Genomic DNA, 21,417 nt, shown 5'->3' on the forward strand with positions numbered 1-21,417 from the left:
AAGCAATATGAGTGCAATATGAGTGAAGTTCTAAGCAGTAACTGAGTCTTTTCCGGTAAATATTTCCAAAACAAAAGCACGCGTTTATCAAAGCTATTTGTAAGTCAGAGCAGCACCCTGGATGTATTTTATTTTGAAAGATGTAATTTGGTAAATTATTGTGTATTATTATAGCTAGCTTTACGGAGCTTGCTAACTGGGTAATGGTGAGCGGAACTTTGGCAGTTGTAGTGTTTATCTTCCGGCGGCAGCTGTATACGCATCCTCCCCTTCTTCATAACGACCAACCAAATTACATAATGAATGTATTCATATTCTAGCAATAATGCAAAAACAACACAATACTTTTTGGCAATGCTAATTAATGTGATTGTTTAATCTGTAGTTAATCCATTTGCTTCAAACACAGAACAAGAGACACCACGAGTTACATGTTATTCAAATTTATTTATTTAAATTTTAATGGGCTAGTATAACAAATTAATAGAAATTACAACTCCATAGACATCATAGATTGTCAAAAAAGTAAAGTACAAAACGCTTGAGGTAAAACATCGTTGAAAAAGATTCAGTTAAAAAGCCCTTATTAAAATCTCAATTCATTTTAAGTTAAAAGCTCACTTCACAATATCTAGCTGTCCTAAAAAACACAACAATGCACTTTTATTTACAAGGTAGTGGTGGTGCAAAATACAGTGTATGAGACAACATTCAGTCAAAATGTTCATTTCTTTGTCAAATGTAAACAATAATCAATCATCTTCCTTAAACTCCTGTTGTAGAAAGCCGAATACAGAAAGCAGATAAAATAAATGTCATCACATTGATGTTTGCTCTAAGAAGCAACTTTTGCATTAGACCTCTATGAGCGCTGAAAATAAAAACAATTCAACAGTCCACATTTTCATAAGACACGGTATCAAAGTGAGAGCAGAACACCTCATAACTGTGCTGCTGTCGACCGGTAGACAACAGAGTGTAAAAAAATAAAAAACAAAAAATCTGCTGTGAGATTCAGAATACCGGTACACACAAAACAAGTCAATGAAAATGCGAAACAGGCCGATCTAATCAAATCAGCAAAGTTTGTGTTCTTTTCCCATGTAAATGGTGGCTAGGAAGAGGCATCTCCTCAGCAGAGGTAAGAAATCGCTGTTGCCATGTGAAAACCTTGTAACTCCAGATTTTGGTGATTTTCATGTTTTAACTTCAGTTGAAGGATTACATGCTCCTCTGTGGGTTGAGATAATTCTCCTACCTCTCGGGCTTATGAAACCCTTTCAAAACCCATTGAATAATGTCAAAAATGCATCGTCATCAAGCTGAAAACAAGGCTGTTTTTCTTAGTTCCTGAAAAGCTGACATTTTGGAGATACAAAGTTTTCACCCGACAGTGACGAAATGCACTTGGAATGGACTCACCATGGAATCTGAACTTACGAAGTAAGGAAGATGTTACCCCTTTTATCAAACATAGCTGTAAGATCTTTATCCCCAAATATTAAAGTACACACTGGGAGGGGGAGCATGGGCCCTGGTCTGGCCCCGCAACAGCTCCTAAAGGCAACCGCTGCTACACAGCGCTCTGCCTGCTGTCCCGACTGTATCCCATAGCCTCTGAGGATTGGGGCGGGAAATCAATGAATATCCCGTCCGAGTCCGAGTCTGCGGACTCTAGCACTTGTCCGATGATGGTTTCAGGGCTGGATGATCCACTGGGAGGCGTAGAGGATGCACCTTTACTCAGATCAGTAAGTGTTGTTGTGGCCTCGGTCCCATGGAGGGGTCCTGAGGAATGGATGGGAAGGATGGAGGGAGAGGAAAGAGGCAACTCCATGGCACTGGCTCCTCCTTGTACGATACCTGTGAGGGTGAGGTCAGTCGGCTCGGTTACACTGGTGGAACCAACGGACCAGACGGTAAGATCTATGTTCAGTCATTCTTTGATTTCATTTCATTCATAATGCAATGATGGACACATTCAAGAGGTGGGGACTCTCAAGTCAGACTCGAGGCACAATTTGAATTGCTTGAGACTTGACTTGATGCATGAAGAGAATACTTAAGGCTTGATTTGACTTCTTGGTTTGGTTTCTAAAGTCTTGACAAAAAATCTTGTGTATCTGTAAATTACTTCGATTTAAAGTTGTGAGATTTGTTCCACCAGACAACTGAATTTGTATGGAATGACTGAATTTATTGAAGTTGAAACTGATTATAGAAATCAAACTCAGGATGCTCTTACCAAGTTTTTATCCTATTAAAACCAAATTGCACTGAAAAGTCCTAGATATTTTGTTTTCTTTAAGATATTAAATTGATACTGGACTCTTCCAGTACTTGGTCACACCTCTGATACATATGTACATCTGAATTTCTTTCTCTGAAACAGTACTGTACCATTGAACTGAGAGCCGACACACAGCCTGTTGGAGGAGGCGGGCAGGTCAGATCCTGAAGCGAGGTCAGCGTAGGCGAGTCCTTGTTCCTCCACGCAGGATATGATCTCGCAGGCGGAGTGGCGCCGGATGCCTCCGCTGCCGACCGAGCCGGCGTCTGGGTCGTACTCAGCCACTGGGGTCAGCAGGAGAGGGATGTTGTAGCTTTTAGATCGGACCACTGGGTTTTTAGATGGCTGATCCGCAGGTTTGGGCCAGCACCACAAACGCTTCTCTGCAAGATGAGAGAAAAGTGGGAAGAAGAGAGGAGGAAGGTATGAGCTGGTAGTAGAGCAGCTGTGGGGTGTTGATTAGGGTTACTTACTCTTGTTACTCTTCGTCTCTGCTGTCGGGTTTATGTACACTTACCCAGAACGCAGCAATGAGCCTCTGTACCATCTCCAGAGTAGAGCCCATGGGTGCCCAGGTAGGGGGAAACCACCCTTTGAACCAGAGACTCCAGTCTCAGGTAGTCCTCATTCGCACCACGTGGCTCGTGGACCCCCTGAAGACAGACCGCAGACAGGCATGTAAATATGCATTTCAGGGTGCGATCACACCTACAGTTTGTTTTCTTTGGTCCGAACCATAGCTGAAAAGCTTACTTTTTTGCATTTATGTATTTGGTTTGTTTAGGATCGAACTGCCCAATGACAAGTGAACCAGGGCTTGTAAACAAAAGTCACATGGACTCTCAAATAGCTTGTTTATTGAACAGAGAGCAGCGCAACAATGATTTTCTGCCCCTGGAAGCGGATGCAGGACTAATTTGAGGGACTAATTTGAAAAATGTTGAAATTAAGAACAGGATTCATGCTATCCACTATATAGACGCCATATAACCATGTGTACAGCTCAAAAAATGGGATTTAGTGCTGATTTGCTCTTTGAGAACACATGAGGAAATAGCTGAATATGAGCATCAGTCCAGCCTGCGGTTTGCCCTCAGTTCATTTTGTTATGCTAGGCTTTCCAAGCATGAGGAACTGCTGGCTATCAGATGTCAACATCCGTCACCTTATACCCAGCGTTGCATTTTGGGGTTGTTTCCTGTAGTGGCTATGATGACGTTGTCACTTCTTACAAACTGCACCACAATTTGCTTGGAAAAAGAAAGGACCCACATTTACAGGTGTCTTGGTGCGGTTATTTAGTGCCACCTGAGTTCAAATGGCTTTATTTTCCCCTGTGAATGTCAAACGAACCAAACTAAAACCAGAGCTTGATTAAACCGCTCCAAACGTGAGTAAATGTACATGTGAGTGAGTGAGTGTGCATGTGAGCGAGCGAGCCAGCTTGCCTCTGTGCATGCGGCCTACCTGTAGAATGAGCAGCATCTGTGTGACAGAGGGGGGCACACGGGCCCGCGGTCGAGACAGAGCGTCCTCTAACTTCACACTCAGGACGATGGTGTTCCTGAAGTGAAGCAGGGCGAGCTGTCTGACAGAGGGCTCCTTACCCTGCACAGAGGAACCACAGACACACAGGACACACTGGAAGTGAGCAGGAATGGCTGTTACGTTTGGACAATTCAGGTTGTTGATGCCTTGTGTAGAGTAAGCCAAGACAAAAAGCAGCAGATTGTGCTACCTGGACGGGGTGGAAGATGGCCTGCAGCATTGAGAGAACATCACAGAAGAAGAAGTCCCACGTCTCTGCCAGAGAGTCTAGTAACTTCTGGCCTACACCGATCGCAGAGGAGCAAGGCATGAAAACACACAAAGACAGTTGATTTACGCTTGATGTCACTTGACTGCTATGTATTGTGACTCTGTATCATACCAGTCGTACCTTCGTAGAACCTTATTTTGTCCCGGAGAATGACCATGCCCTTTGTCAGCAATTGGTTCTGTGAGACACAGTTGAAAGAATAGATGTCAATAAATAGCAACATCTGAGGTATTATCACTATAACTCTGTTCTACTGCTTGTATGTTATAACAACTACAATTATGAGCGGATAGCAATCCTTATTCTATTTCACTCAACATCAAAGGTTTGTTACCTGAAGGTATTCTGTGAAGAAGGACCCCAGCTCAGTCTTCAACAGATGCCTGAGAGAACAAAATCATGACAATTACTTCACTTTCTGACTCTGACACAATGTGACTAATCATCAGATAGGCAGCAATCAACCATTGTCAATAACTAAAAGTGTTATTTTCTCCTTTCTAGTTGTTGGGAAACGCATTATGATCCTAAACCTTAGCACAGCTAAGGAAAAGCTGTTTACAACCTGATATGAATTGCTTCATTTAACATTTAATTAGATATTACTGCGCAGTTAAATGAATACACAACAACAGGGTATAAATCACGACTCAGCAGCACTGAATCCCTGTACATACAAAATGTCTCATGTAGTAAAAGACGCACAAAACTGTAACAGATAATCGACACAGGTCTCTGACCTCCACATGGCTTTGGTAATCTGTTTACTGAGCTATAATCGAGGCTGATGTGAGAGAAGGGATGGGTCTGGTCTGGAAAGATAATGAGATATCTGGCATGACCACATGACTCCGCGGTCCCACATGTACAAACAAACAAGCTCATTCACAAGAAAACATTCAGTCACGTCTGTGCACACAGGACATAATTATACTAATTTTAGCACAGAATGACATCAACGGTCTAGAATAAGGAATATCAATGTTTCTTTATTGTCTGTGTGTGTGCGCGTATGTGTGTGTGTGTGTGTGTGTGTGTGCACGTGCGTGTGTTGTTCCTGTTTGTGAGGCTGTGTAAACTTACTTACCGGACACCTTCATTGAGGACGTACAGCTCGTTGTCTGCCAAACCTTTCTTCTGGAAGACTGCGATAACAGCGTTGTGGATGCTGCAACACCACAGACACACAGGCCAACATGATTTTCCTGTATACATTTAAGATTGCAAATACTAAAAATGTCTTTGTTTGTTTGTTTTTTATTTTAAGTGTACCTGTACCTGTTCCATGTGGCGTTGGCTCCTGCTCTCTTCTGCTTCTCTCCTCTGTCCTCTGGTGAACCTTTCTCACTTTTCCCCAGTTCACTGAGGCTGGGGGAGCTCATCAACTTCAACCTGTGCAGAGTTCTCATGACAGAAAGATAGCGAGACAGCGAGAGAGAGAGAGAGAGGGAGAGAGAGAGAGAGAGGGAGAGAGAGAGAGAGAGAGAGAGAGGTGGAGGAAGAAACAGAGTATAGACTAAGTACTGGACAGGAGGAAAAGAAGGTCAGGCCAGGAACCGACGTATACAGGGAAGAAACACAAGAAGATAGCTGGAGGGGAGAAGAGAACATAAGCAGTGTGTGTGTGTGTGTGTCAAAGAGAGAGAGAAAGAGAGAGAGAGCACAGTGAGAGCACAATGACAATACAGAGAGGGCCCAGTAACAGAGGAGGAGAGCAGAAAGAAGTAGGACAGACTGAAGCATGGAGCGAGGGAGACAGGGTGTTAAGAGCAGGATGGGAGGAGCCAAGCTGAGCTGAGAGGAGAGGAGAGGAGAGGAGAGGGAGAGGGAGAGGGAGAGGAGAGGTGGGCCGCAGTGTCACCACACTGCTTGATGCCTGAGGTCTCAGAAGAGAAGGAAAACAATAGCACATCCACTGATGTGGCATACTCTTCCTCCCTCACCCCTCTCCCTCCCTTTCAATACAATACAGGCTTTGACGCGAACAAATCATTATGCGCGGCACAGATGCGAGGGGAACTGCAGGGTAAGCAGACTGATGGAGTTGGGACTTTGTTGTGCTTGTCACTGTGTACAGTCGAGGCGGAGGAGGAAGTAGTCCGGCTCATTAACAACAAAAACAGGGACAGGAAACAGTGACACAATACGGGACAATAAAGAGCGTTTTCCTGCTCTTCCATTTTCAACACAGTATGTTTATCTTCCCCTTTCAGATACACCATTTGACTCATTCAAGGAGTTGTTTGAGGTTCAGTGCTTTTGCCATTGGCCACCTTATCTATATTCAGCACGTTTGCGATGTGTGAAGATGAGAGATCTCATTTTCTTATACCGATACATGCAAAAAGATGAAAATATCCCTATATATGAAATAAAAAACACATGAATGCTTAAGGTTCCAGGAGGGGTCGGTGAAAAGTAGATCTGTGAGCAATAACAAGAAATGTGTTCAAACCCACGCAGTCCAGAAAGTGTCTGCTGACAGCAGGGCAGTAAACAATAGACCCCTTCAACACCCACACACACACAAACACAGAGACATGGAAGCACCTCTGGATGGACTTTTATATTATACATCAACAGACACATACACACAGAAACACACACACGTGTATGCACACTAGGAAACGAGTCAGCCAAATATTCCAGCAGCAGATCATTATCATTAGGTCACCATGTGTTACAGCAACACTCAGCCAGTTAATGAAATCTCCTGGGACAAGAGATAGAGATGGTTGGATTGTTATGAATACTAATGAATATTTCATACATTTTTTTTTCCAGGATGCTTGTATTTTGAAATGTTAATCCTAGGAGCCGATCCTTACCTCCTGATTGGATGATCACTGCTGTCCATGTCCGGGCTGAGGGGAGGGGCCGAGAAGGTGGTGAAGTTGAGTGACAGGGGCCGGGGGGAGGGGCGGGAGGCGTGCCTCCGCCGGAGTCCGTCAAGCATCTGTCAGTGAGAGAGGAAATGGTGCAAAAATTATTATGGTTTCATTGAAGGTAAAAAAAAAAAAAACACACAAGCAAAGACACACAAAAGTAATCATGCTGTAGTCAAATAGAGATTGATCAAGTAATTATGTGAGGCAGCAGCCAAACTGATGTGATGATCTCACCATCACAGCTCATCCTGCTATCAGTCACCTCTGCTCATATCTTACTTTGTGACAATGGAAGAAACAAAGACCAGCAAAGCATCGAAAGAGATGAAAACAACAACATACAGAGTACAACTTACTTTCACAGGCCCGTAAGTTAAAATCAAAAGACACGTCCAGGACCTTCTTAGAGGAGATCCTTTGAAACCACACTGCTTTTTCCCACCAGTTGAATGTTATTGTTTCCTTAATCTGTCGCTGACTGTCTGTTATACCAGTTCTTATTTCAACACTGTAGGGGAGTGTGATTTCTCATAAGTGTTTTGCAATCAACGCTCAACCTCCAACGCTCCAACCTCACCAAAAAACACAGATTACATCAGAGGAAAAACGGAGACGTGCGTGTGTGTGAGTGTGTGTGAATTATTCCTGTGAAGGCCACGTAGCCACGATTCTCCTGGAGTATGACATTTTATATTTGGGTGTCTCCCCGTGTAGCAGCATACAAAAGCACCATCGCCTGGTCAGAGGGGAGAACAACAGTCTGGGCTGTCACTCTCAGACAAAGACACAACACAACCGACCGAAGGAACCCGCTTCACATGCAGGAGCCCCCCGAGTGGTAACGTGGGTGACTCATCTGTTTTCAGAGGGGTGTACTGTATAACATAAGGATCTATAATAAGAGAGAGAGAGAGGGAGATAACTCACATCTGAGTCACGAGAGAGAGAGAGAGAGACAGAGAGAGAGAGAGAGTACACACTGTCTACCCGACATGCCATGCCACGCCAGTCTGGGCATTCAGCTTTTGTTCGGTTTTTTTTTCTGAGGCGCCTTAATACCCATTTCACACAACGCCACTTTCTATTCCTACTCGTCTGTTTCTACTGCTTTCGGAGCCTATCGATATCCCACTGTACTGCCCCCCCCCCCCCCCCCCCCCCCCCCCACACACACACACACATCATGTTTGTTTTCCATAACATATAAATCGACTAGACAGAAGAGAAGAACAGTCCACGTTGATCCTACAGGAGAGGGAGGGGGGGACGTACAGCCAGTCGTGCGTACGTGGAGGTTTTTTTTCTACCTGTGTGCACTATATATAAGGGAAAAGTACCTGAGCAAACAATGCGCCTATTATCCTTATGAACCTACATAGGCGGTTATAGATGCACAATAAAGTCCACACACCGCTTCAGATGTGTAACATAATGGCCACAAAGTTGCCATATGTCACACGCCTCTGCCCGCCCACTGTATTGTAGCCTACTCACTGTTCCGTATGCTGTCGCGCTGCTCCTGATGGAATGAAATGACCATGTATTGATGAGTATCGATCTTCTGGGCGCATCAGCAGCACGCTCCTCTACAGTTTCCCTCTGTTCGGCCGGCTAGTCCGCCCAAACAGGCTACATCACATCGGGGTGCAGAGAAGGGATCCTGCTCCGGCGACCTGCGGCGGGGGAGTCATTCATGAAGCATGCACCGCCGCCCGCTCGCCCCCGCGTTGTTTTGACGAGATGCGAACCCGCCGTGGACGCGGCGCCGCGCCGATCGAAGGGGGGGGACTGTGCGTCTACGAGGACGTGGACGCGCATTGTGGTTTCGTGCAAACAATGTGGTATCATTATCCCTCAGGAGGAAGAAAAAAATAAATAAAAGCATGAGTTATGATTCGGCAGGCCCATACAGGCTAGATATTTTTACGAGACATCAGCCAGTCAAACACACATCAGGCACTATTGGCCCTTGGTACACACACGCATACAGCGTATGCCTACATATACATGAATAACATTTATAGAAACGCCAGATATCCAGCACTGACCCCAATCTACGTAGTATTCAACACAGCAGAGGTCTTGCCATCTGTCGGTGGGGGGCGCGAGCATTTTGCAGATAATCCCTTATGTCCATGGGCCTAAATGTAAATAACGGAATATGTTGAGCAACTTCACTGGCATAGAAATGGTTCTATTCATCTTAGTCTTTTAGAACAACTCAGACATGCGCTGCTTTCAAATTATTGCCAAGTGGCATATAGGCCTAGATAACAGACTACTCAAAATATCAAAGTGCTGGTCATTAAAGCACTAGAGCTTCTACCCCGCACCAAATCAATTATGCAGATAATGTTGTGATAGTCCATCTGCCATGGATAAAGGCCCTTGGAAAGAAGCGCACGTTTTGCAACATAGCCCAGATAGAAATGGAGAAGGGAGAAGGGGAGTTCCCACCGTTGATACTTTCTTTCACCTCTGACTCAGTATGTCATCACTTATTTTGAGTTTCAGTGAAACGTATAACATGATAGAAGTTTTTTTTTTTCAGAGTTCTGTTTCTGTTGTCAGACAACTGTACTATGAAAAAAAACTTGATTCAGTCACAAAATGCTAACAGGGATTATGATGCTTAGTTGGGACGTAAAAAAAAGACTACTTTGACCAAACGGTTGCTGCACATCTTTCTGCACCTAATACACACAGCTCCACAACAGTGTGGAAAATATGGGCATACTTATAGTAATAGGAAGAGGACACAACATGCGGCCAGATTCCGTCATCCATAGTTAGACAGTTAGCATTTTAATGGTTTAAAAATAATTGGATTTTAATGACCAACCATTTGTTTCTCAAACATAACAACAAAACATGTGGCAGAGCACACGACAAAGGTGTCATATTTATTTTCGGAATACAGGAAAAGTTATGGCAGTTATGGCAGAGACAGAAAATGTGAATTTTAACATTGGTGTTAACGGAGAGTCTCCTGCGGTCTGCCTGGCTGTTTCACTCAGCACCTGAACCCGACGCTGTGTTCTGATTTTCCGAGGGTAAGTGAAGGCAGCATAGACTCCGCCTCCTTGCTCCTCGCCCCTCCTCGGTTGTCTCGAAGCGGGAAGTTAAAAGTTGTTGTGTTTTTTTGCTAACCGCTCCGGCTAGCTCACTTTAAAACCCACTTTCAGTGTATTTCAGCTGGTGAGTTTATGGAAATACATTTTGATTTAGCCCTTTAGCTTTTTACATGTTAGAGCAGCATGAATATGGATGCTGTTGGTGTCAAGCCTAATGTTATGTTAAGTAGTGTTATCTCGAGTTTCAAACGCCGACGTACAGACCTGTAACATATTGGTAACGTTTGGTGTTAAACTGTCTCTGAAGTCAGTGCTAGGTTCATTTTAGCCGATTATTAAGGAAGTTAGCTTCCTGAGTGGGTAAACAGAATAGGGAATTGTGGTAGATTAGATTATATTGTTACACAAATCACTGACATGAGCTGTTGTCTCTCTGAATTCAGTTCAGGCACTGAAGGAGCTGCAGTCATGCACCATGACACTGAGGAGAAGAGTCCCCCGGCACCCAAGTGCTTTGGACAGGTGGGTGGACTGCTGCGGGTTTACTGAAAACTATTGGGTTGGACTCATCCGACCAAAATGAGGGTCAGGTGTGCAGAGGAATCAGTATGCGACTGTACAGCTGCTCCTGTCTCACCCTATGGAAAAGGCATGAACACACGGTGAGACTCTTACCGTGTGTTCATGCCTTCCAGATGGTCATTTCATGGGGGAAATCTTGGGTTTCAATCAATAAACTACAATTTCACCTCTTAAAGCAGTTTGGCCCTTCATCAACTGGGGAAACAGGATGATCACTGGTTCAACCTGGTTCTTTCTGTGTGGCGTCTGTATGTTCTCCCTGTGGTTTCCTCCCACATCTCAAAGACATGCAAGTCAGCTGGTTTGCAAAATCTGAAATGCCTATGGGTATGAATGTGAGTGTCTGTGTTAACCCTGTGGTGGACTGGCAACCTGTCCAGGGTGTCTCCCTGTCTTCCACACAATGCATGCTGGGATAGGCTCCAGCCCCCCACAATCCTGAAAAATGATTAAGTGGATAGAGAGAATGAATGAATGAAATGGGGAAACAAGCATCAAGTATGATGCTAGTTTTGCAACTTACTATCCTTCCATCTACATTGTATCAGCAACATAGATGAAAATAAACCTTGAAACCATTACTCCTTCAGGAATCAGTGAGGTATCACAAAAAGTCATCCCAGTACTCTGTTATGGTCTAAACCCGGCAGGAATCATCAGGAATTAGTTTCTAGACCTATTTTGCCCTGTAAGAAAAACAATTTGCGAGGGTTATTTGAAAAAATGTAGTTCTTGTGAGAACAGGGAACAAATGGCGGCCTATTTTTCAGTCCGCCATGAAGTGGGAAGTTGGCAGTTAAAGGTGAAATACTTAATAATAATAATAATAATAATAATAGTTACTTCAGGCAAGATCAAAGGATATCAAAGAATAAATGATGCAAGTAACCACTGTCATAGTAGGGCTGGGCAATATATCAATATTATATCGATATCGTGATATGAGACTAGATATCGTCTTAGATTTTGGATATCATAATATGGTGATATGGCATAAGTGTCTTTTCCTGGTTTTAAAGGCTGCATTACAGTAAAGTGATGTCATTTTCTGAACTTACCAGACTGTTCTAGCTGTTCTATTATTTGCCTTTACCCACTTAGTCATTATATCCACATTACTGATTATCAAAAATCTCATTGTGTAACTATTTTGTGAAAGCACCAATAATCATCCCTACAATACTGTCGCAATATCGATATCGAGATATTTGGTCAGAAATATTGTGATATTTGATTTTGTCCATATCGCCCAGCCCTAATTACAACTGAACATTTAGCCCACTTTGTAGAAAATACAGAGATATATATATTGTGTATCGCCATTCAGCCTAAAAATACCGAGATATGATTTTTGGTCCATATCGCCCAGCCCTATGTCATAGGCTTAATGTTATGTATAATATCTTCTTTTTTCCTCCATCCAGGCAGTATAGTTGCATGCTATGTGTACTGCAGTGTTTTTGCAGTAAGATGGCTGATCTTGCTACCTGGACTGTGTTCACAGTATAACTTCACTGCTGAAGAGTACCGGGCGGTGCAGAACGCTCTGCAGCAGCGGCTCGGACCCGAGTACATCAGCACCAGAGTGGCTGGAGGCGGGCAGAAGGCAAGTTAGTCTTTCTCTGTTTCGCTCTCCCTGGCTCTCTGCTCATGTTTCCATCCAACTGTGAAGCAAATTTTTCGGTGACCTTTTGAAAAGTTGCAAAAAATGAAAAGTCGTTGCATTTCCATCAGCTGGGTCGAAGCGGATTAATGGGATTCCTGAATGTAAAACAGAGCTACGGCAGAAAACCTATACATGAGAAAAATGGAAAGACTCTTTTACGCAATGTGATTATTCATTCAACAAATGGATTTCTGTCACTATTGTAGAATTTCTTTATCAACAGACATCTTTTTCACCTCAAGTGAGCATAAAACCTTTTGCTGCAATATGGAGGAAGTTTTATTGAAATTTGCCCTTTCCATTCCTCCTATTTGTCTCTCTCTCTCTGTCTCATATCAACATTGACTTTTCCAGGTGTGCTACATTGAAGGGCATCGTGTAATCGGCTTGGCCAATGAGATGTTTGGATACAACGGATGGTCTCACTCCATCTCCCAGCAGAACGTCGGTAGGAACTGTGGAGCTTCATGTTTTGAAAGGATCTCATGTTAATGTTGAGGCACTGTGATAAACTCAGACTAACTGTTCCTGTGTTTTGGTTTTACAGACTTTGTGGACTTCGTCAATGGGAGGTTTTATGTTGGAGTCAGCGCATTTGTCAAAGTGCAATTGAAGGTTAGATGAACAATCATCAGTGAAAATACAAAACAACAAAAAGGACTTACAAGAGAATCAAAATACTTTATCCGTAGCTTTCTGAATTTATTCAGTTCAGTCTAGATTTAGATTTTTTCACAAGACAGATCATCTCATCAAGAGATGATATTAATTTGATATAATAGTTTCCTAACATGGTATTCTGGTGCTGAATGCCATGTCTAGTCTATAAATTGTGTTGCACGTTGTAAAAAACTTAAATTGTATTGAAACACAATAAATGTTAATCAACAAAATCTGTTTTTTATTTAAAAATGTTCCTTGTTTTCTGAAGTCTAAAATATTGAAAAATCCATGTCTGTATACTGTATCGCAATTTATACTGGAATTTCAATATTCTGCAAAATAATCACAATATGATTATTTGTCAATCTTGTGCAGTCCTAGTTTTTTTCATATAGAATTTCATATAAGTTTAAAACCATAGATTCTAAAAAACATGTAAGTGTGTGTAGTGAGACTGTGTTTTCCTCCAGGACGGCTCGTACCATGAGGATGTGGGCTATGGAGTGAGTGAGGGACTGAAGTCTAAAGCTCTGTCACTGGAAAAGGCGAGGAAGGAGGCCGTCACTGATGGAATGAAGAGAGCGCTGAAGTACTGGAACATAATTGTTTTTTATATAGCTTAGACAGAAGCAGAAAATATCACATGATCCCCAAGAATGCAGTATGTATTTGTGACTGTGTGTGAGTGACAATGTAGCTGAAGGCGTGTGTTTGTTTCTCTAATGTTCTTTTATAAGCAGACTGAGCAAAAGGCTGAGCTGATATTTGGTTTTTGGTTCTGTTCAGATGCTTTGGCAACGTCCTTGGAAACTGCATCCTGAATAAAGAATACCTCATAGCCATTAACAAGATCCCCAAACAGGTCAGATACATCCCTTGGTTGTTATATTGTTTTGTGTTTTGTTCTTTTTTTTTGTTTTTGTTTTCATCCAATAATTATGTGGTTTTCTCTCCCACACAGCCTCCTCCTCCTCTCGACCCGGCCCAGACCAAGCGCTCTGAAGGCGAGCCCTTAGTGGAGAAAGCCCGGTTCTCCAGCCTGGTCCGAGAGAAGAAGTTTGGCTCTGCGGTGGGATCTACCCGGACCCCTCTGGAGCCCAGAGTCCTCAACCAGAACCAGAACCTTTCAGAGGGTTGCGGGAGCGGGGCCGAAGCCAGAACGCCTGTGTCCCACACCTCTGATGCTGGCCCCGCCCCTGTCGAGACGGACTGGAAGAACGACAACAGCATCTGTCCCAGGTGAACAGGAGGACCGGGCCTCGTTTCTGTCAGTAATGGTTCCATGACTCCATCTCTCTGTCATGCTGATCGCCTCTATCCTCCTTCCTCCCTTTTCCCCTCGGTCTTCCAAAGGCCTGCGCCGGACTCTGCGGACGCCGCCCTGTCCGAAGCGCACATAGACCCCAAACAGCTGAGGAAGCTCAGGCAGCAGCAGCTCCAGCAGAAGTTCAGGCAGGAGATGGAAGCCAAGAAGCTGCAGCAGGGAAAAGGCCAAGCCAAGTGTGAGGAAGTAGAGACCGCTGTTGGACAAACATCCAGCGGAGGTAACAGCTGCACAGAAACAGCCATGATGGATGAAAATGCTTAACATAATTGGGTGTGTTCGTGTTCCCTTGCTATTTAAGATGTGTCTGTATTCTTAACTTAGATGGTATACATGTGTTTTCTTCTGCTGCTGATGTTTTTATAAAGATGCCTCTCTTCCTCCAGGTCATGTAAGCCCCCCCGGCAACGTAGCTGCACCCGTATTTGGCCACAGCGCTGCTGCTGGAGACAGAGAGCCCAGCAGCAGGGACGGAAATTTAGCAGGTACACTGACCCACCACCAGGGGGCTCAAGACACTTGGACAGTGTGATAATGAAGCCTGTTTCTCTTTTTACCAGCCAGCCACACTCAGTATTTGCTTGTTTTCCTCTCCAGAAGATCCTGAGCTGTGGGATTTCACCCTGGATGGGATCGAGGAGCTGGATGTCCCCGCAGGCGCCCCGCCCTCCAGAGGCCCCCGGCCCGGCACGCCCGGGAATCACCAAATGCAGACGCGCAGTATGACCCCTCAGAGAGACTCGTCCCACCCCCCGAGGCCCCCCGCCAGGCCTCAAGACGAGGCCCTGTCGCACAGCGGAGGACAGGCCAGCCACGCTCAGTACAGACCTCAACATCAGATCCAACATCAGCCAAGACCAGGTGAGGCTTCACAAGACGAGGCCCTGTTTTTTTTTGTTTTTCTTTACAGAATTTCATGTTCTTCAACTTGTTTTCTTTCACCTTTTTCAGGTGAGGCCTTTAGTCCGTACAGACAAGGGCAGTACATGAAGAAACGCAAACTGAACTGAAAAATCCATGTTGCTGTTTCACTGCCTACTTTAAACCGTCTTATAATCCAGCCTTGATTTTATTGTTTTTCTATTTATTTCAATTCATACATTCATATGTTTATATTGCAATGTCTTGCTGCTATTATGTCAAATGTTTGTAAAAATGCTGACATGTATGGTTTTGTTAAAAAAAATAAAATGACCAGTCAAGTCAGTCAGTTTTAATTTTTTAATAGGATTTTTAGAGCACTTCACTTGCCATATTACAGTGTAACTAGGAATTTGTATCTTTGCGTATCCCTTTGAGACACACACACACACATGCTTTTTCACATTTCACAAGAGGGGTCAGAATGCACGGCAGCCAGTTCAGTGTCAAAGGTGTTCACTGCTCAAATAAACCTCAGCAGTGTTCGACAAATTGTTTGTTGCAGGGAACTGAATCCTGCTGCACTGGATAAAGGATTCTCTGGTATCCATTTTTGTAAACCTGCCTAAAATTTGTTGTAAACTGGACATTCCTGCTTTTGAGAATGCAGATTTTCTCATTTAGTATTTTACATACTTTCTTCTTCTTGGTTCTCAACCAATTTTTTGAAGCATAAAATTCCAAGTAGTGACAAGTCGAGATTGCTTGGAATGGAAGTTTAAAGCCAAGCATGAGCGACTAGAGAGAAAGCTATTTGGAAGAAAGAGTAATGAAACACTAAAATCAAAGTTGAGGAACAATAAGCAGTGCTATGGCAGAGCAAGGGGATAGCAGACAAAAATCCCCTTTTCACCCTGTAGAAGGATATGGAGTGGTTTCTTTTTCACAGTGGTTGTTCACTAGTCACAATTTACTAAATTAAAATGGAACAACTTGTGTATATAATGTACCAAATCTTAAAAACACACCGATAAGCATGACAAAAATGCCCAAATTGATCTTTTATTTTTATTTCTGTTTTTACATTTTGTACAATATGAAAAAACATACACAAAACCAGAGAACACTGAGTCACAGGAAGTTAGAGGGGTCGGAAATTAAGAGTACAACAGGATATTACTGCGTGTCAGTAGCCTCATGAAACAGTATTGTGTAGAGATCTTTTTGATAGTTACTGATAATGGCATAATAGCACATGGATATTAGCTTTGTTGTGAGCTTGTGCTGTACAGTGGTCAGTTGTGAGTTGGTTGTCATTTGTACGATTAAAAACCAGTGAAGCTAGCATGCAGAATACATATACTGATACAGTCAGATATTGAAATTGTGCCTGTGACAGTGGTGAATGGCAATTCAACAGATCATCGGCACTTTGTGAGGACTCACAGGAAGGCAAAGAATAACATAAAACAAAAAAAAACAAAAACAGGATCTCTATATTCCAATATCAAAAACATTTGTCAGTAACAACCCTCATCAGCATGCAAATGTTTCCATTACCCCTCAGTCCCTATAAAACTTTAAACATTGCATATTCTGCATTGCAGTAACTTATTTTTTCTCTAGAGAAGTTTAAGTATTCATCCAATCTATGAGTAGGCGAAAGGGTCACGATGAGAGAATGGCACTCGTGTGTGAGGTGGCGAGAAAACGGTGTGCCAGTATGAGGCATGACAACTGTTAAACTGTTTACAGCTCATTCTCTGCCCGAATAAGTGCTGCTATGAAATGCTGTAATGTAATAACTCCACAAAAAGACAAATGCTAGCCAAACCATGTATGAGCCAAAATATAAATACACAGCTGATACACAACCAACACAAATGATAGAGAAAAAAGATAAACTGTTTCCAAATTACTCAGTGTGCTCTTTATTCTGCAGTCCTGTGTGTTGTGTCTGCTCTGATTTTCCAGGGAGCTGTTATCCTCTAGATTGGCCATGTGACAGTTATGGAGCCATCTGTTGTGTTTGTTGTGTCGTACAGGTTTGATAACTGGTTTTCTGCAGTACAGTCACAGCTACGTTACTACTCCAGGACTAGATGGATATGGAACTTGTCATTAGTGAGGATGCAAGGCACTAAAGTGTTCCGTGTTTACAGGGCAGAGTGCGTATGCATGTACAGGATGGGTTATAGCAAGCGCATAGTACTCTATAGTGACTGAGCATTACGTGAAACCATTTACCTCACATTAATATATATATATATATACACACTAAAATAGAAAAGGGGGGCAGGGCGGTCAAAGATAAGAGCTTAATAAACTCAGGATTACTCCCGTGTTGAGTAGATACCAATAATAACAACCCTGCAATTGCACTTTTATATTCCTTTAACTACATGTTGTTTAACAACCTTTAATAATAATTACAGTGAAACAACATCAAAATCTGATGGCTGAATACAGGTCCATAAAGAACATCTTGTTTGTTTTATTAAATATACGCATACAAAAACAGACCACAGGGAGAGAGAACCCCAGACACTTGTGATTTGAGAGGTGACGGCAAAAGGTTATAAGCTGAGATATTTCGTTTGACATGACTTGAGCAAGCAACCTGTGTATCTGTGTATCATGCACCATCTGTGTAAACCACTGGGAAGGGGGCTCGGCGTCCCGCCAGAGTCCCAAAAGCCCACCATCCACCAACAGTATCCAAATAATCCAAACCTATTGCCTTTTGTAAAATATGATTAACAGATTTTGAACTGTTTAAATCTAATAACAGTTACTACCAGTACTGATTATACCGGGTGACGTGGTGTCACGTGACTTGGGATCCTTGACGAGAAGGTTTCACTGTTGTAAAAAAACAAAAACCCTCAAGTCTAATCCTTAACCAGTTGCAAACACACCCTAACCAAATTCTGATTTACAGTAGCAACACCTCGTCAACTCAAATCAAACTGCAAATGGTGGTCAACACCAGAATATGTTTTATGTACAGTGCACACAGATCCACTGGCTTACACTAACATGTCAGACTTGAAGAGTAAATCAGTATGATATCAAAACTAACCTGTATGTATAGATGAGACAACTCAAATCACAGACACCAGACTTTCTCACAGGGACATATAAATAGGCTAAACATGGAATCATAACCCAGTGAGGAAATATCTATATACAAAGTCAATGTTTACATGTGTTTTGGGGTTAAGGCCACTGTTACAAGGGACAGTATATCTTCTCTTTGCCGTTATTGCATTTTACTGTAGAATAGGTAGCCACTGGGATTATATTCAAATTCAAAACCTATCCACTACACTCCTGCCTAACTTCCCAAGTCTTTCTTCTCCCAACACCCTCTCTTCTCTCACTCTTCACCCCCTAACACTTAACTACTTCAACCAGGACAAAACCTCAATCCCACTTTCTGTGCAGTCATAATCTCCCCTCACTCTCCTAGACAACTTAACCTACCATCCCATGGTTCGCTCAACCCGGTGAATGTATAGTCAGGCATGTATGCACGCATGTGTGTCTATTTTTGTGCAAGGGGTATCGGTCCAACTGTCTCTGTCCTAGGCAAGTTTAAGGCCAGGACCAGTTAAGATATGAATCAGAATCCCTTATACCCCTCCTCTTCACAGGAATGATGACTTTGAAATGGGTGCTCTCAATAGACATCTTTGGCCGTTGTTGGTTATGCCCTTGGGTCCATTACTTCACTGGACACAACCAACCAACTAGTCAATCACAGCTCATTTCCACAGCCAACGGCAGGGCAAGTGTGTGACTCTTGTGCTGTGGGTGTGTGTATTGCACTCTCCCTTCAATCGCCAGACAGCTTTCTTTCTGCCTGACACGACTGAACCACACAGATCAACTCTATTACTGAAAAAAATAAAAGTTTAAATAAAAATAAAAAGCACAATACCCAACCAGCCAACCAACCAGCTTCAGAAAGAGCTAGTGGCTCTCGTTGTACGGCTGTCCACCCTGTCCGGCCCGTCGTCTCAGCCCAGAACCAGGGCCTGGACTGGGCTACGTGGGCCGCAGGTTTGAACCTCCGGGGTTGACAGATTTCTGGGGGGCTGACGTGGTTCCCATGTGGTAGCCTTGCTGTAGGGACGCTGAAGCTGAAGCTGAAGCGGGGGGCTGGTACTGGGCTAGTGGCTGTGTGGGGTTAAGCACACTGACCTGGCAGGGGCCTGTGGGGCCTGCCCATTGAGGAGCACTGTATGGGGGAGAGGCATAGCTAAACCCCTGGGCAACAGGGCCCAGAGAGCCTTTACGAGGCCCTAGAGGGACAGAGGGGTTGGTGGGGGTAGGGAGGTGGGTGGTTGTGGTTGTGGTGGTGGTGGTAGGCGTAGGGAGGGTGGGGCAGAGGTGGCCTGGAGCTGAGAATTTGCGCCCCATATTGGCCGGAGGCATAATCTGTTAGAGGGAGAGAGGAAAAAAGGATTGTTACCATTTATAGGATTATTATTTCTGGCATGTAGCCAACAAAAAAATCATATAAGGTGCCTCCAATGACAGATACTCTAATGTACTCTAATGTACTACGATAGGTGAGATAAGGGTGCTGAGTACTTACATCGTGCCCCACTGCTCCCTGCGCTCCAGTTTTGGGACCCCTCTTGCACTGGGAGAGGCTGATGGCATCCCTGGCCCAGTTATCCACCAGCTGGTGCAGGTCGTCAGTGAAGGTGCCCTTACACTTCTGAGCGTTAGGGGCAGGGCCAGTTGCCTGGCTCAGTGAATTACTGTGGTTCTGGCTGTGGACTGGACCACTTGGGGAGCTCGTCCCACTTGCTCCTGGGAATACAGAGAAGAGAGGTGAACCAGGAAATAAATTCAGCCCAAAAGCTCACTGTGACAAGAATAAGTGCTAGCACATACCTGTGGAGTGAGTGCTGAGGCTGGGCATGGACGGGGAGGATTTGAGCTTCTGCAAAGAGATCCTGCTAGCCGTCTCCGAGGCCTCCGCTGCTGAGGGTGAAGTATGCTTTGGGGGGGACGCTGAACCATGGAGACTCTGGCCTGAGGCTCCTGAAGACATGAGCAAAACACACAATGGAGTTATAAACTAAAACAAACATTGTTTAGCATGCTCTTTCAGCAGCTTAGCTGTTTGGTCAGCCACACAAGGGGCAGAAACTGTGGTATTCACCTCAGAGCGGAAAAAACGAATGCCTGAAAAAGCTAATACTGTCCTCACCTGAGTGCAGGGGGCTGGGCTGTCCACTACTGCGAGCAGATTTGTGACCCTTGCTTTTGGGCCTACGCCGGCCTCCAGCCATAGCTACAGCAGGGGAGAGGACAGCCGAAGGAGGGGGTTTGCCCAGCCGGTTGAACAGGGCATCTATCTCCTCCTTCTGACGAGAGTGCAAGGTCTGGATCTCAATCATATGTCTATTAGAGGAAGAAGAATGGTAGGGAAACTTATGGTGGTTTTCTTTTTTGGTCATGTTTACATAGTTCCATTGAAATATAAAGTAACTTTCCTAAGGGTAAATCTAAGTAGCCTGAAATAGGGATTTGAAAGCGCAACGTACTTTTCTCTGAGACGGCTAACTTCCCTCTGGAGAGCCTCGTCCTCTGGCCCCGAGTCGTCGTCATTGTCACTGCTGACGTAATGGGTACAAGCGTTATGAGGATCAGAGGCTGAGGATGAGGGTCCATTCTGCATACTGGAGCCACGGGAGGGGCTGGAGCCGGAGCCTGCTGCTGGAGCTGGGGTCACTGAGGAAAATTAAGATATGACATCATGTTACACTGGTTTATGAAAAACAACTTCTGTTTCTGATGTCAGGCTATATTTTTTGTTCAGGTCCAGTAGCCTTTCAACCTGGTACACACCTGTTACTGAAAAACGTCCCACTTTGGAGCTAGGGCCAGTGTTGGGCCCAGTGACGGCGTTAGCACTTGTGGACACTTGGAAGCGCCCAATAGTGGTGGGCTGACTGGCAGGAGCAGCAGGGAGAGAAGAGACTCCATCTATAGTGTCACCTCCACAGACTCTTTTGGTCAGAGAGGACGACCGGTGGAGGGTGTTTTCTGGACTTGAGAGGGAGGAGGAGGAGGAGGAAGAGGACGAGGACGAAGAGGACGAGGATGGCGTGAGGGAGGAAGAGGAGACTATGCTGGAGGGACCTGGGACACTGCTGGAGGCACCGTCAGCAGCAACAGAGACCTGAAAAAAAAGAGAGGAGGGTTGGAATTTCAATGAACTGAGCAATAA

The 21,417-nt window shown here is 44.1% G+C and overlaps 3 protein-coding genes across 5 annotated transcripts in view; 1 reads left to right on the forward strand and 2 right to left on the reverse strand.

The window, feature by feature from the left end:
* Positions 1 to 1,453: 1,453 nt before the first annotated feature.
* prr5a (proline rich 5a (renal)) lies at positions 1,454 to 8,654 on the reverse strand. Of its 3 annotated transcripts, XM_071537716.1 has the most exons (11): positions 8,492 to 8,654; positions 6,938 to 7,065; positions 5,388 to 5,513; positions 5,197 to 5,277; positions 4,444 to 4,492; positions 4,230 to 4,287; positions 4,029 to 4,120; positions 3,758 to 3,898; positions 2,808 to 2,943; positions 2,401 to 2,673; positions 1,454 to 1,863 (listed from the first exon to the last, which is right to left on the reverse strand). In XM_071537716.1, the coding sequence occupies exons 2-11, from the start codon at positions 7,063 to 7,065 to the stop codon at positions 1,574 to 1,576; spliced, it is 1,374 nt and encodes a 457-aa protein (XP_071393817.1). In that variant the 5' UTR covers positions 8,492 to 8,654; the 3' UTR covers positions 1,454 to 1,573. The 3 variants fall into 3 exon arrangements, with proteins under 3 accessions (XP_071393817.1, XP_071393820.1, XP_071393819.1); XM_071537719.1 differs by lacking the exons at positions 6,938 to 7,065; positions 8,492 to 8,654 and having other exon boundaries at positions 5,388 to 5,533; XM_071537718.1 differs by lacking the exons at positions 6,938 to 7,065; positions 8,492 to 8,654 and having other exon boundaries at positions 2,422 to 2,673; positions 5,388 to 5,518.
* Positions 8,655 to 10,112: 1,458 nt separating this feature from the next.
* Positions 10,113 to 15,473, forward strand: rad52 (RAD52 homolog, DNA repair protein). The gene is made up of 12 exons (XM_071537744.1): positions 10,113 to 10,195; positions 10,515 to 10,593; positions 12,158 to 12,259; positions 12,674 to 12,767; positions 12,867 to 12,934; positions 13,453 to 13,571; positions 13,769 to 13,844; positions 13,944 to 14,221; positions 14,336 to 14,526; positions 14,693 to 14,791; positions 14,904 to 15,167; positions 15,258 to 15,473. The coding sequence occupies exons 2-12, from the start codon at positions 10,540 to 10,542 to the stop codon at positions 15,314 to 15,316; spliced, it is 1,404 nt and encodes a 467-aa protein (XP_071393845.1). The 5' UTR covers positions 10,113 to 10,195; positions 10,515 to 10,539; the 3' UTR covers positions 15,317 to 15,473.
* Positions 15,474 to 16,213: 740 nt separating this feature from the next.
* Positions 16,214 to 21,417, reverse strand: part of LOC139659426 (serine/threonine-protein kinase WNK1-like) — a 31,668-nt gene continuing 26,464 nt past the window's right edge. Inside the window, exons 23-28 of the mRNA XM_071537699.1 lie at positions 21,036 to 21,369; positions 20,732 to 20,918; positions 20,395 to 20,588; positions 20,076 to 20,225; positions 19,771 to 19,991; positions 16,214 to 19,610 (exon numbers count right to left, since the gene is read on the reverse strand). Of these exons, the coding sequence (XP_071393800.1) occupies positions 19,218 to 19,610; positions 19,771 to 19,991; positions 20,076 to 20,225; positions 20,395 to 20,588; positions 20,732 to 20,918; positions 21,036 to 21,369 (1,479 nt within the window). The 3' untranslated portion in view covers positions 16,214 to 19,217. The remainder of the gene's footprint in view (positions 19,611 to 19,770; positions 19,992 to 20,075; positions 20,226 to 20,394; positions 20,589 to 20,731; positions 20,919 to 21,035; positions 21,370 to 21,417) is intronic.

The sequence above is a fragment of the Centroberyx affinis genome, unplaced genomic scaffold (genome assembly GCF_046629955.1).
Source record: "Centroberyx affinis isolate AG114_WGS23_722 - 3 ecotype Tasmania unplaced genomic scaffold, CSIRO-AGI_Caff_v1 ptg003110l_1, whole genome shotgun sequence".
Taxonomy (NCBI): Eukaryota; Metazoa; Chordata; class Actinopteri; order Beryciformes; family Berycidae; genus Centroberyx; species Centroberyx affinis.

Bases quoted from the DNA above. Each gene is read 5' to 3' on its own strand.
- prr5a (XM_071537716.1), bottom strand. From the start codon at position 7,065: ATGCTTGACGGACTCCGGCGGAGGCACGCCTCCCGCCCCTCCCCCCGG. The intron at 4,288-4,443 runs GTAACAAACCTT...TGTGTCTCACAG, and splicing joins TCTTCACAGAATACCTTCAG to AACCAATTGCTGACAAAGGG. The intron at 2,944-3,757 runs GTAGGCCGCATG...GTCTGTCTTCAG, and splicing joins AGATGCTGCTCATTCTACAG to GGGGTCCACGAGCCACGTGG.
- rad52 (XM_071537744.1), top strand. From the start codon at position 10,540: ATGCACCATGACACTGAGGAGAAGAGTCCCCCGGCACCCAAGTGCTTT. The intron at 13,572-13,768 runs GTACTGGAACAT...GGTTCTGTTCAG, and splicing joins GGAATGAAGAGAGCGCTGAA to ATGCTTTGGCAACGTCCTTG. The intron at 14,792-14,903 runs GTACACTGACCC...TTTCCTCTCCAG, and splicing joins CAGGGACGGAAATTTAGCAG to AAGATCCTGAGCTGTGGGAT.